The sequence below is a fragment of the Ranitomeya variabilis genome, chromosome 5, assembly GCF_051348905.1.
Source record: "Ranitomeya variabilis isolate aRanVar5 chromosome 5, aRanVar5.hap1, whole genome shotgun sequence".
In the NCBI taxonomy this organism is placed as follows: domain Eukaryota; kingdom Metazoa; phylum Chordata; class Amphibia; order Anura; family Dendrobatidae; genus Ranitomeya; species Ranitomeya variabilis.
In genome coordinates this window covers 408,143,647-408,158,364 of record NC_135236.1, presented here as the reverse complement: position 1 = coordinate 408,158,364, position 14,718 = coordinate 408,143,647, and the positions used below count along the sequence as shown (strand labels likewise).

The window sequence follows — 14,718 nt, the reverse complement described above, 5'->3', positions numbered from 1 at the left end:
ACGAGACAACAAAATCAAAACGGGAGAAAAACAGGGACCATCGGACCTGTCTAGGATTCAGCCGTTTGGCAGACTCGAGGTAAATCAGATTCTTATGATCGGTTAAGACCACAATATGGTGTTTAGCCCCCTCAAGCCAATGTCGCCACTCCTCAAATGCCCACTTCATAGCCAACAACTCACGATTACCGACATCATAATTGCATTCCGCAGGCGAAAATTTTCGAGAGAAGAAGGCACACGGTTTCATCAAGGAACCATCAGAATTCCTCTGAGACAAAACGGCCCTTGCCCCAATCTCAGAAGCATCAACCTCAACCTGAAAAGGAAAAGAAACATCCGGCTGACGCAGCACAGGGGCAGAAGTAAATCGGCGCTTAAGCTCCTGAAAGGCAGAAACGGCCGCAGAGGACCAATTCGTCACATCAGCGCCTTTCTTCGTCAAATCGGTCAGGGGTTTAACCACACTGGAGAAGTTGGCAATGAAACGGCGATAAAAATTAGCAAAGCCCAAAAATTTCTGAAGGCTCTTCACGGATGTGGGCTGGATCCAATCATGAATGGCCTGAACCTTAACCGGATCCATTTCTATAGATGAGGGAGAAAAAATGAAGCCCAAAAAAGAAACCTTCTGTACTCCAAAGAGGCACTTAGACCCCTTCACAAACAAGGCATTATCATGAAGGATCTTAAATACCATCCTGACTTGTTTCACATGAGACTCCCAATCATCCGAAAAAATCAAAATATCATCCAAATATACAATCATGAATTTATCAAGATAATTCCGAAATATATCATGCATGAAGGACTGAAACACAGATGGAGCATTAGAGAGTCCGAATGGCATCACAAGATATTCAAAACGGCCCTCGGGCGTATTGAACGCAGTTTTCCATTCGTCGCCCTGCTTAATACGAACAAGATTATATGCCCTTCGAAGGTCAATCTTAGTAAACCAACTAGCACCCTTAATCCTGGCAAACAAATCAGAGAGCAAAGGCAAAGGGTATTGGAATTTGACCGTGATCTTATTCAAGAGGCGATAATCAATACAGGGTCTCAAGGAGCCATCCTTCTTGGCAACAAAAAAGAAACCTGCTCCCAATGGAGAAGAAGATGGCCGAATATGCCCCTTCTCCAAAGACTCCTTAACATAACTCCGCATGGCGGCATGTTCTGGCACAGACAGGTTGAAAAGTCGGCCCTTAGGGAACTTACAGCCTGGAATCAAGTCAATAGCACAATCACAGTCCCTATGCGGTGGAAGGGAACTGGACTTGGGCTCATTGAATACATCCTGGAAATCTGACAAAAACTCAGGAACTTCAGAAGAGGGGGAAGAGGAAATTGACATCAAAGAAACGTCATCATGAACCCCCTGACAACCCCAACTAGTCACAGACATAGATTTCCAATCCAACACCGGATTATTCACCTGTAACCATGGAAACCCCAGCACAATAGCATCATGAAGATTATGCAACACCAGAAAACGACAATCTTCCTGATGGGTTGGCGCCATGCACATGGTTAACTGTGTCCAAAACTGAGGTTTATTTTTAGCCAACGGTGTAGCATCAATACCCCTCAAAGGGATAGGACTCTGCAAAGGCTGTAAGGGAAACCCACAACGTCTGGCAAATTCTAAGTCCATTAAATTTAAAGCGGCGCCTGAATCCACAAATGCCATGACAGAAAATGACGATAATGAGCAGATCAGGGTCACAGATAACAGAAATTTAGGTTGTACAGTACTGATGGTAACAGAACTAGCGATTCTCTTGACACGCTTAGGGCAATCAGAAATAACATGAGCAGAATCGCCGCAGTAAAAACACAACCCATTCTGACGTCTGAATCCTTGTCGTTCAGCTCTAGACACAATCCTATCACATTGCATAGGCTCAGGACTCCGCTCGGAAGACAACGCCATAGTGTGCACAACTCTGCGCTCACTGTTATGATTTTCCCAATGGCAGGGAAATCAAAATAACAACGGACTAGCTCTCGGGTGATGGGAACTAAAGTGACCGTGACCTGAACCTGACACGACACTGGAAGTAGCCGGGGAGTGTTTCCTACGATGCCCTAGACACCACGCGCCAGCCGGAGATCTAACTACCCCTATCAGAGGAATATACAGGCCTGCCTTACCTCCAGAGATGAACCCCAAAAGGAGATAGCAGCCCCCCACAGATATTGACGGTGAGTCAAGAGGAAAAGACATACGTAGGATGAACAGCAGATTTAGCACAGTGAGGTCCGCTTACTAGATAGCAGAAGTACAGGAAAGAGTTACTTCACGGTCAACTTCAAAACACTACTCAAAAACACCATCCTGAAATTACTTTAAAACTCCAGTGACAACTCATGCCACTGGAGTGGCAATTCCAGTCCACGAGAGCTTCCAGCTACAGAGAGTCACATTGCAAATAGCTGGACAAAAATAGAATAAACTAGAAACAAAATTCAACTTAGCTGAACAGGATCTTGAGGCAGGAGAATGCAACAGAATGCTACTGATACATTGTTGGCCGGCATCAGACCAGCAGCCAAGCAGCCTTAAATAGGAAACTCCCCTAATGGGTGTCAACAGGTGATCAAGGATAGAAGAAGGCAAATAAGTGGCACTACCATAAAACACCACCGGGGGAGCCCACAAACAGAGTTCACAACAGTACCCCCCCCTTAAGGAGGGGGCACCGAACCCTCACCAGAACCACCAGGGCGATCTGGATGAGCACTATGAAATGCACGAACCAAATCAGGAGCATGAACATCAGATGCTGTCACCCAAGAATTATCCTCCTGACCATAGCCTTTCCACTTAACCAGATACTGAAGTTTCCGTCTGGAAACACGGGAGTCCAAGATCTTTTCCACCACATACTCCAACTCACCCTCAACCAGCACAGGAGCAGGAGGATCAGCAGACGGAACAACCGGCACCTCATACCTCCGCAACAATGACCGATGAAAAACATTATGAATAGTAAAAGATGCTGGGAGGTCCAAGCGAAAGGACACAGGATTAAGAACCTCCAGAATCCTATAAGGGCCGATAAACCGAGGCTTAAACTTAGGAGACGAGACCTTCATAGGAACAAATCGAGAAGACAACCAAACCAGGTCCCCAACACAAAGACGAGGACCGACACGCCGATGACGATTAGTGAACTGTTGAGTCTTCTCCTGGGACAACTTCAGATTGTCCACAACCTGTCCCCAAATCTGATGCATTCTATCAACCACAGCATCTACTCCAGGACAATCCGAAGACTCCAATTGACCGGACGAAAAGCGAGGGTGAAACCCTGAATTACAAAAAAATGGAGAAACCAAAGTGGCAGAACTGGCCCGATTGTTAAGGGCAAACTCTGCCAATGGCAAAAAATCAAGCCAATCGTCCTGATCAGCGGACACAAAACACCTCAAGTAAGTCTCCAAGGTCTGATTAGTACGCTCAGTCTGGCCATTAGTCTGAGGATGGAATGCAGACGAAAAAGACAAGTCGATGCCCATCCTGGCACAGAACGCCCGCCAAAATCTAGACACAAACTGAGTACCCCTGTCAGACACTATATTCTCAGGAATACCATGCAAACGCACAACATTCTGAAAAAATAGAGGGACCAGCTCAGAGGAGGAGGGCAATTTGGGCAAAGGTACCAAGTGAACCATCTTGGAAAAACGGTCACACACCACCCAGATGACGGACATCCTACGAGAAACAGGAAGGTCAGAAATAAAGTCCATAGAGATGTGCGTCCAAGGCCTCTTAGGAATAGGCAAGGGCAACAACAACCCGCTGGCCCGGGAACAGCAGGGCTTAGCCCGAGCACAAACATCACAAGACTGCACAAAAATACGTACATCTCGAGACAAGGAAGGCCACCAGAAGGACCTAGACACCAGATCCCTGGTGCCAAAAATTCCAGGATGACCTGCCAATGCGGAAGAGTGAACCTCCGAAATAACTCTACTGGTCCAGTCATCAGGGACAAACAATCTACCAGGCGGACAGCGATCAGGCCTATCCACCTGAAACTCCTGCAAAGAGCGCCGCAGGTCTGGGGAGACAGCTGACAATATCACCCCATCCTTCAGGATGCCAGTAGGTTCGGAATCACCAGGCGAGTCAGGCTCAAAACTCCTAGAGAGGGCATCCGCCCTCACATTCTTAGACCCAGGCAGATATGAAACCACAAAGTTAAATCGAGAGAAAAACAACGACCAGCGCGCCTGTCTAGGATTCAGACGCCTGGCTGACTCAAGATAAATTAGATTTTTGTGGTCAGTCAAGACCACCACCTGGTGTCTAGCACCCTCAAGCCAATGACGCCACTCCTCAAATGCCCACTTCATGGCCAAGAGCTCCCGATTTCCAACATCATAATTTCGCTCAGCGGGCGAAAACTTTCGAGAGAAAAACGCACATGGTCTCATCACTGAGCAGTCAGGACCTTTCTGCGACAAAACTGCACCTGCTCCGATCTCGGAAGCATCTACTTCAACCTGGAACGGGAGCGAAACATCAGGCTGGCGCAACACAGGAGCAGAAGAAAAGCGGCGCTTAAGCTCCCGAAAGGCCTCCACAGCCGCAGAGGACCAATTAGCAACATCAGCACCCTTCTTGGTCAAATCAGTCAAAGGTTTAGCAATGGCAGAAAAACCCGCTATGAATCGGCGATAGAAATTAGCAAATCCCAAGAATTTCTGAAGACTCTTTAGAGAAGTAGGTTGTACCCAATCACAAATAGCCTGAACCTTAACAGGGTCCATCTCCATAGATGAAGGGGAAAAAATATATCCCAAAAAGGAAATTCTCTGAACCCCAAAAATACACTTTGAGCCCTTCACAAATAGAGAATTAGCTCGTAAAACCTGAAAAACTCTCCTGACCTGTTGAACATGAGATTCCCAGTCCTCCGAAAAAATCAAAATATCATCCAAATACACAATCATAAATTTATCCAGATATTCACGGAAAATATCGTGCATAAAGGACTGAAAAACGGAAGGGGCATTCGCGAGACCGAAAGGCATTACCAAATACTCAAAATGGCCTTCAGGCGTATTAAATGCGGTCTTCCACTCATCCCCCTGCTTAATCCGCACCAAATTATACGCACCACGTAGATCGATCTTAGTGAACCACTTCGCCCCCTTTATGCGAGCAAAAAGATCAGTCAGTAAAGGTAACGGATACTGGTATTTAACTGTAATCTTATTCAGAAGTCGATAGTCGATACAAGGTCTCAATGAACCATCCTTTTTACCCACAAAGAAAAACCCTGCCCCCAGTGGAGACAAAGAGGGGCGAATATGACCCTTTTCCAAAGATTCTCTGATATACTCCCGCATAGCAGTATGTTCAGGTACAGACAAATTAAACAAGCGACCCTTAGGAAATTTACTACCGGGAATCAACTCAATAGCGCAGTCACACTCTCTGTGAGGAGGGAGAGAATCAGTTTTAGGCTCCTGAAAGACATCATAAAAATCTGACAGAAATGCTGGGATCTCAGAGGGAGTAGATGAAGAAATGGGAACCAAAGGTGCATCCCCATGAATCCCCTGACATCCCCAGCTCAGCACAGACATTGATCTCCAGTCCAAGACTGGATTATGAATTTGTAACCATGGTAATCCAAGTACTAATACGTCATGTAGATTATGTAACACAAGGAAATGAATAATCTCCTGATGGTCTGGGGACAGATGCATAGTCACTTGTGTCCAATATTGTGGTTTATTGCTAGCCAAAGGTGTAGAATCAATACCCTTTAAGGGAATAGAAACCTCCAGAGGCTCTAAATCAAACCCACAACGCTTGGCAAAGGACCAATCCATGAGACTCAGAGCGGCGCCAGAATCCACATAAGCATCCACAGTAACAGATGATAAAGTACAAATCAATGTCACGGACAAAAGAAATTTAGACTGCAAGGTACCCATAGAAAAAGATTTATCAACCTTTTTATCAACCTTCTTTATGCGTTTAGAGCATGCTGATATAACATGAGCTGGATCTCCACAATAGAAGCACAACCCATTTTTGCGCCTGTAATTCTGTCGTTCGCCTCTAGACAATACACTATCGCATTGCATATGCTCTGGTGCCTTTTCAGAGGTCACCGCCAAATGATGCACAGGTTTTTGCTCAGAAGATACCGCCATATGGTGCACAGGTTTTTGCTCAGAAGATACCGCCATATGGTGCACAGGTTTTTGCTCAAAAGATACCGCCATATGGTGCACAGATTTTTGCTCAGAAGATACCGCCATATGGTGCACAGATTTGCGCTCCCGTAAACGCCGATCAATCTGGATAGCCAATTTCATGGCATCATTCAGACCTGTAGGCACAGGGAACCCCACCATGACATCCTTCACGGCATCAGAGAGACCTTCTCTGAAATTAGCTGCTAGAGCGCACTCATTCCATTTAGTAAGCACCGACCATTTACGAAATTTTTGGCAGTATATCTCAGCTTCATCTTGCCCTTGAGAAAGAGCTATCAAGGCTTTCTCAGCCAAAATCTCTAAATTAGGTTCTTCATAAAGCAACCCCAAAGCCAGAAAAAACGCATCTACATTTAATAACGCAGGATCCCCTGGCGACAATGCAAATGCCCAACTTTGTGGGTCACCCCGCAATAGAGAAATAACAATTTTAACCTGTTGCGCAGGATCACCAGCAGAGTGAGATTTCAGAGACAAAAACAATTTACAATTCTCTCTGAAATTCAAAAAACGGGATCTGTCTCCGGTAAAAAATTCAGGCATAGGGATCTTAGGTTCAGACATTGGAGCACGTATAACAAAATCTTGTAAGTTCTGGACCTTTGTAGCCAGGTTATTCAGACCTGCAACCAAACTCTGTGGATCCATGATTCAAACAGGTGTAACCAAAGCCATTCAGAGATTAAGAGGAGAGAAAAAAAAAAAAGGCTGAAGACTGCAGTTTAAGCAAGGAGTACAAATAAGCACTAAGGTGCACTTTCCAAACACAGAAGGAAAAAAAACCTTTTCATATCCTTTCCTCCTTTAGTGCATAGTTTTAACACATGTGGGCCGGACAAACTGATATGATTTTCCCAATGGCAGGGAAATCAAAATAACAACGGACTAGCTCTCGGGTGATGGGAACTAAAGTGACCGTGACCTGAACCTGACACGACACTGGAAGTAGCCGGGGAGTGTTTCCTACGATGCCCTAGACACCACGCGCCAGCCGGAGATCTAACTACCCCTATCAGAGGAATATACAGGCCTGCCTTACCTCCAGAGATGAACCCCAAAAGGAGATAGCAGCCCCCCACAGATATTGACGGTGAGTCAAGAGGAAAAGACATACGTAGGATGAACAGCAGATTTAGCACAGTGAGGTCCGCTTACTAGATAGCAGAAGTACAGGAAAGAGTTACTTCACGGTCAACTTCAAAACACTACTCAAAAACACCATCCTGAAATTACTTTAAAACTCCAGTGACAACTCATGCCACTGGAGTGGCAATTCCAGTCCACGAGAGCTTCCAGCTACAGAGAGTCACATTGCAAATAGCTGGACAAAAATAGAATAAACTAGAAACAAAATTCAACTTAGCTGAACAGGATCTTGAGGCAGGAGAATGCAACAGAATGCTACTGATACATTGTTGGCCGGCATCAGACCAGCAGCCAAGCAGCCTTAAATAGGAAACTCCCCTAATGGGTGTCAACAGGTGATCAAGGATAGAAGAAGGCAAATAAGTGGCACTACCATAAAACACCACCGGGGGAGCCCACAAACAGAATTCACAACAGCTCACGCAAGCGCCGATCAATTTGAATGGCCAGAGACATAGAATCACTCAAACCAGCAGGTGTGGGGAACCCCACCATAACATCTTTAACGGATTCAGAAAGACCCTTTCTGAAAATTGCCACCAAAGCATCCTCATTCCATGTAGTCAACACAGACCATTTTCTAAATTTCTGGCAATATGATTCTTGACCCTGACACAGGGCCAACAAGGTTTTCTCAGCATGCTCTACAGAGTTAGGTTCATCATACAATAACCCAAGCACCTGAAAAAAGGTGTCTACATTAAGCAACGCCGGATTCCCAGGTTCCAGGGCAAATGCCCAATCCTGGGGGTCGCCACGCAACAGAGATATGACAATTTTAACCTGCTGGATGGGATCACCAGAGGAACGGGGCTTCAGAGCAAAAAACAGTTTACAGTTATTTTTAAAGCTCAGAAATTTAGACCTGTCCCAAAAAAACAGATCAGGAGTTGGAATTCTAGGCTCTAAAGCTGGAGTCTGAACGATATAATCAGAAATACCCTGTACTCTAGCAGCAAGTTGATCCACACGAGAAGCAAGTCCCTGAACATCCATGTCAGCGCCAAACTCCTGAACCACCCAGAGGTAAAGAGGGAAAAAAAAACACAAGAGTACAGAAAAAAAAATGGCTCAGCACTTTCTTTCCCTTCTTCTTCTGAGATGCGGTTAACTCATTGTTGGCCAGTTGTACTGTTATGATCTGGTGGCCCAGGAGTAACATTGGACATACTCTGGAGAAGGTGGTATCTATACTGACAGCGGACCCTGAACTTAACACCGCAACTAGAAGTAGCCGTGGGATGTACCTACTGATCCTAGACACCTCGACACAGCCGGAGGACTAATTAACCCTATAGATAGAAAAGGGAAAACTATCTCGCCTCAGAGAAAATTCCCAAAGGATAGGCAGCCCCCCACAAATATTGACTGTGAGAGGAGAGGAAAAAACATACACAGGCTGAAAACAGGATTTAGCAAAGGAGGCCAATCTAGCTAAATAGAAAGGACAGGACAGAGTACTATGCGGTCAGTATTAAAATACTAGGAAATATCCACCACAGAAAATACAAAAACTCCACATCTAACTAAAGATATGGAGGGTATAGCTGCCTCTCCAGAGATTCCAGCTTGACTGCATAAATCCTTACACAGATTAAGCTGGACAAGAAAAAACATGAAATGCACTGAACAATGAGGCCCACAAAATGTGGGCTGCAAAACAAGCAGAACTTATCTTGGTGAAAAGACCAGGAAGCAGGAGAAACCATGAAGGGATGTGAATCCTCCAGAATACAATGGACAACTGGCACTGACTAAAGGGTGAGGCCAGACTAAATAGCCCAGTCCAGAGTGGAAACACCTGATAACTGCTGTGAAGGACAGACAGCAGCGCTACCACTTATAACCACCGGAGGGAGCCCAAGAACAGAATTCACAACAATACAGAAGAGATGACATACAGGTATATACAATATACAGGAGGAGATGACATACATGAGGTATATACTATTTACAGGGGGGATGACATACAGGTATATACTACAGTATATACAGGGGATATGACATACAGGTAAATACTATATACAGGAGATGACATACAGGTGTATACTATATTTAAGGGAGATGACAAACATGTATATACTGAGGGGAAAATGAGAGGTGTGATGTGAAAATGAGAGGTGTGAGGTGAAAATGAGAGGTGTGAGGTGAAAATGAAAAGGTGTGAGTGCAAAATGAGAGGAGTGAGGGAAAATAGTGGAGTGATCGGAAAATGACAGATGTGAGGTTGAAATGACAAGTGTTAGGGGGAATGAGAGGAGTGAGGGGGGAATGAGAGGAGTGAGGGGGAAAATAAGAGGAGTGAGGGGGAAAATGAGAGGTGTGAGGGAGAAAATGAGAGATGTGAGGGGGAAAATGAAACATGTGAGGGGGAAAATGAGAGGCGTGATGGGAAAATAAAAGAAGAGAGGTGCTAAATGAGAGGCCTGATGGGAATATAAGAGAAGTGAGGTGCTATAACTAACCACAGATATTTACTATGCCCAGGCAACGCCGGGCTCTTCAGCTAGTAACACATAAGAAGCTACCACCAGAAAACAGAAATGGACAATGAGTATAAGCCGAGATTTTCAGCCCATTTTTTGGGATTGAAAGTCCCCCTCTCGGCTTATACTTTAGTCATACCCAGGGGTCGGCAGGGGAGAGGGAGCAGGGGCTGTCTAATTATGCTCACCTACTCCTGGTATGCCTGGCTCACATAGTACCGCTCATTACAGTAATGAATATGCGGCTCCACCTCCCATACACCATTACTGTAATGAGCGGTAACGGTGACCGCTCAATACAGGAAGGAGCTGCGGCGCCGGGGAAACAGGGACTGTACCGCGCCAGGAGCAGGTGAGTATAACGAAGAGGGGAGCGCTGCGCGATATTCACCTGCTCCTCGTTCTGGTGCCGATCCTTCTTCAGCGTCTTCTGCAGTGATGCTCAGGTCAGAGGGTGCGATGATGTGGTTAGTGTGCGCCCTCTGCCTGAACGTCAGTGCAGAAGACACTGAAGATGGAGTGGCGCCGGAACGAAGTCAGGTGAATATTGAAAGTGCCGGGGGCCTGAGCGACAAGAGTTGAGTATGTGATTTTTTAATTTTTTATCGCAGCAACAGCAAATGGGGCAAGTGTCTGTATGGAGCATCTTATGGGGCCAAAATCAATGTTTGTGCAGCACTATATGGGGCAAATATCTTTATGGAACATCTAATGGGGCCATAATCAACATTTGTGCAGCATTATATTGGGCAAATGTGTCTATGGAGCATCTTATGGGGCTATTATTAACCTTTATGCAGGATTATATGGGGCATATTTTAATATGGAGCATCTTATGGGGCCATCATGAACTGTATGGAGTATTATATGGGGCTCCTGATTCAATATGGATATTCAAAAACACTTAACCTACTGATGTCTCAATTAATTTTACTTTTATTGGTATCTATTTTTACTTTTGACATTTAGCTGCTGCATTTTCCACCCTAGGCTTATACTTGAGTCATTAAGTTTTCCCAGTTTTTTGTGGCAAAATTAGGGGGGTCGGCTTATACTCGGGTCGGCTTATACACGGGTATATACGGTAAGATTATTCCTTAAATAGATCCTTTAGGCTAGATTCAGACCTGCAGTACAGTAACATAGCAGTGAAAAAATGTTAATATTCCACATTTATTCAAAAAATTTGAGATTTGATTCGCCATTTGCAAAAGAGTGGCATTTTGTTGAACCATGTAGAGCACTAAAAAAAACCTAATACTCATTTTACCGCTCACTTCACCTCACTACTTGTTGCCTACCATCTGGTTCTCTTCTTTCTAGCCTCTTCACTATAGACCACGATTAGGCCTTGGGGGTCAATGGATGGTGTAAGGTCGCAACATGGTGATGTCACAACATATGTACTGATCTTACAACGAGCAGTAAATGGGACAGAAGTCCTGGCCTATACTGAAGAGAACAGAAACGCAGAGGCCGATGTCAGAAAAAGGAAGACTGAACGACCAACAGTGAATAGCGAGTCATCTGAAGAGGTGAGCGATGACGTATTAGGTTTTTGGGGGTTTTTACATCTTATATTTTTTAAGCTCTGGGATCTTCAGAAAAACAATTTTGGGGCAAAATATGGTAAGCCACTGGATTTGAAACCGAAACAATCCTTTCATCACTAGTTTATATACAAAATAAGGTAGCTAAGAAAACAAAGCTTCAAAAGGTTGAATATGCTGCTGTTGAAATATAAATAAAGCAAGTCCTAAAAGAAGAATAGACATCAAAATATGTCAATGTGATTTCTTATAATTTTATATAAGATCTTAACACTGAAACAAAACACAGCACAAATGTAGCAAAAAGTAAGATGTGAATTTAGAAAGGTTGTCCAGAATTTTTTACATTGAGGTTACAGCATCAAATAGTAAAAAGCAATAATAAACAATTGCTCACATATGAAAACCCCTTTTGTCTCATATGGACATTTGGTTCTGTAATCAAAATATCATGTCAAACATTCAAGTAGCTGCTGCAGCCAACTAATTGCAGTTATGTGCCATAAACATCAGCATTATTATGGAGGCCAGTCACTTAAAAACTGGAGCACTTTCATAGAAGAACTATCAGGATGGTGAGCGGACTGCAAAGTATGTCCTACAAAGAATGGTTAAAGGATCTGGGAATGGTTAGCTTGCAAAACAGAAGGCTAAGAGGAGACTTAGTAGTCATCTACAAATTTCTGAAGGGACGTCACAGTGTTGAGGGATCATCTTTATTCTCATTTGCACATGGAAGCATGAGAAGAAATGGAATGAAACTGATTAGATAGTAGAAAAAAATATGGTGAGTTCTCCGTCAATGGAAGTCTTCAAACAGAGGCTGGACGGGCATCTGTCGGAGATGGTTTAGTGAATCCTGCATTGAGCAGGGGGTTGGACACAATGACCCGGAGGTCCCTTCCAACATTCACGTTCTATGATTCTATGATTCCACTTGCATGATGGACATGATGTCATCAATACAGTACTGGCATGGAACACTATAGTGGCAGCACAGGAACAGTGGGGTTTTGAAAAGTGGAGACATGCTATATTATATCATTTTACACCATTTTCTGTAATTGGCCCTAATTTGAAAAATTCTAGACAACCCTTTGAAAATAGGCAGTGTAACTATTATAAATGTAGACAAGATATTCCTTTCTAAAAATGCTTACAATCATCTAAAGATGTGGAAAACGTAGAATAATGCAAGTTGTTTAAGCAAAGTAAAAAAAGAAAATGAAAAGTTACCTTAAAGGACTGGAACTGAGAAAGTGTCTACACTTATCCTGTTATGTTATCACAATTTTATTTTATCACTCTTGCTATGTGAAAAAGCCTAATATCTATACATTTTACAGCAGGAGATACATTGTTCAATCCAGTTTTAAGCACTTTTATGTGACGCCATTTGCCACCCTCTGTTCTTTGTCTGTAAATGATTTGAAAACTATTTTGGATTTTAAATGGAAATATTACTATAATCATTATCGGGATGATTACTGTAGAATATTCGATGAAAAGTAAAAAGATTGGTATAGTTGTAGTGAAAAATGCACTTACGCTGGCATTCCTTACAACATTTGCCAGGAGCAAATGCAGGTGCAGAATAAGCCGGACACGTTGGTTCCTGACAGATTAATGTTTCACACTGAACAGTCCCATTCTGTGAAGAACAAACAATTAAATTACTACCACATTATTCTAAGTAGCTGTACAAAATAATGGTATCAACATTAAATCCTGTGTTACATATTATATTACCAGCCACATGCTGCTAATACAAGTCTCCTGCAGAACCATTTCAATAAGCTGATAATGTACAAAATGTAAAATAATACCACCTGAGGGAAGGCTTCATATCTGTCGCTCAGAACATTGAGGAGACATGTTTTCATTATTCAATATCTTCTTTTGGGCATCCAAAAGGATATTTTTATAATGTCCATTTTTATGAAAAGTCACAAAGAGAATCATATTTGCATAATATGCCAACAAAACTGTATCAACTAAAGCTATGTTTGATATGTCATTAGTGTGTAATTGTCTTTATAAGGAAAATTCCAGATAGAGGAAGTGCATAAATTACATAACTAGAAGGGGTAAAAGAGGGAATGTAAGTGCAACTACAAGATGAAAAAGAAACAATTTGCACATGAATCATTAATCTCACAAACCAAAAAGGTTGTATAGGACCTTTCCAGTTACCTTTTATCATGTCTATAGAAATTAGAAAGTGCTTTCTCAAGAACAGTAGTTTGACTTTCAGGAGAAACAGGTTGAAAGTGACAAATAATCCCTAATATTGTGTTTTGAGGGCATCTCTCAGTTGAAGAAACATTTGAAGCGGTCGTATCAAGTTCTCAATAATTCCATTATAATGTTCAGCATGGAAAGTTATGAACATTTGTATTTGACTTCATTAGGTTATTTAGCTTCTTTCCTGTTCAAAATATGAACAGCTTTCTGTACACTTTTCTTATTCTTGTGCAACACCCGTGCTCAGTGTCTAGGTAATTGGTAAAAAGGTTGTGTCTGCAGAGGAGGTAGCATATCTAGGTCATGCTTACTGTCAGGTAAGTGAACGCTATCTCCTACATTCTGGCATGGCACTATGAATGAGAGGGGCCGACAGAACAAGATAATACCTAGCAAGGTAAAGTTGCATTCACCCCTTGCAACAGTGTTGTGTTTTTCTGTCGCAATCGTACTCCCAACAACTTATGCATGGAGTATAGTGATTGCCCAACAATAAGAAAAGGCTGGAGAAAAGCTTGAGATTTAGAGGACTCTTTGTTCAGATTTGTAACAGGAAAGAAGCCAAATTGCCTTATTGAATTAATTACAAACTTTCATTAAGTTTATGCAGGACCAAATAATAATAAAAAAATGTAGTTAAAGGGAACCTGTCACCCCTAAAATCGAAGGTGAGCTAACCCCACCGGCATCAGGGGCTTATATACAGCATTCTGGAATGCTGTAGATAAGCCCCCGATGCATCCTGAAAGATGAGAAAAAGAGTTTAGATTATACTCACCCTGGGGCGATCCCGCTGCGGTCCGGTCCGATGGGCGTCGCTGTCCGGTCCGGAGCCTCCCATCTTCTTACGATGACGTCCTCTTCTTGCCTTCACGCTGCAGCTTCAGCGCAGGCATACTTTGTCTGCCCTGTTGAGGGCACAGCAAAGTACTGCAATGCGCAGGCGGCGAGAAAGGTCAGAGAGGCCCGGCGCCTGCGCACTGCAGTACTTTGCAGCCGCAGCGTGAAGACAAGAAAAGGACGTCATTGTAAGATGGGAGGCC

General features: G+C 43.4%; 1 protein-coding gene across 1 annotated transcript in view; it reads right to left on the bottom strand.

Annotated features, from left to right (window-relative positions):
* Window positions 1-14,718, bottom strand: part of NELL2 (neural EGFL like 2) — a 473,414-nt gene that overhangs the window by 245,413 nt on the left and 213,283 nt on the right. The window contains exon 9 of the mRNA XM_077265133.1: window positions 12,980-13,082. Within this exon, the coding sequence (XP_077121248.1) occupies window positions 12,980-13,082 (103 nt within the window). The remainder of the gene's footprint in view (window positions 1-12,979; window positions 13,083-14,718) is intronic.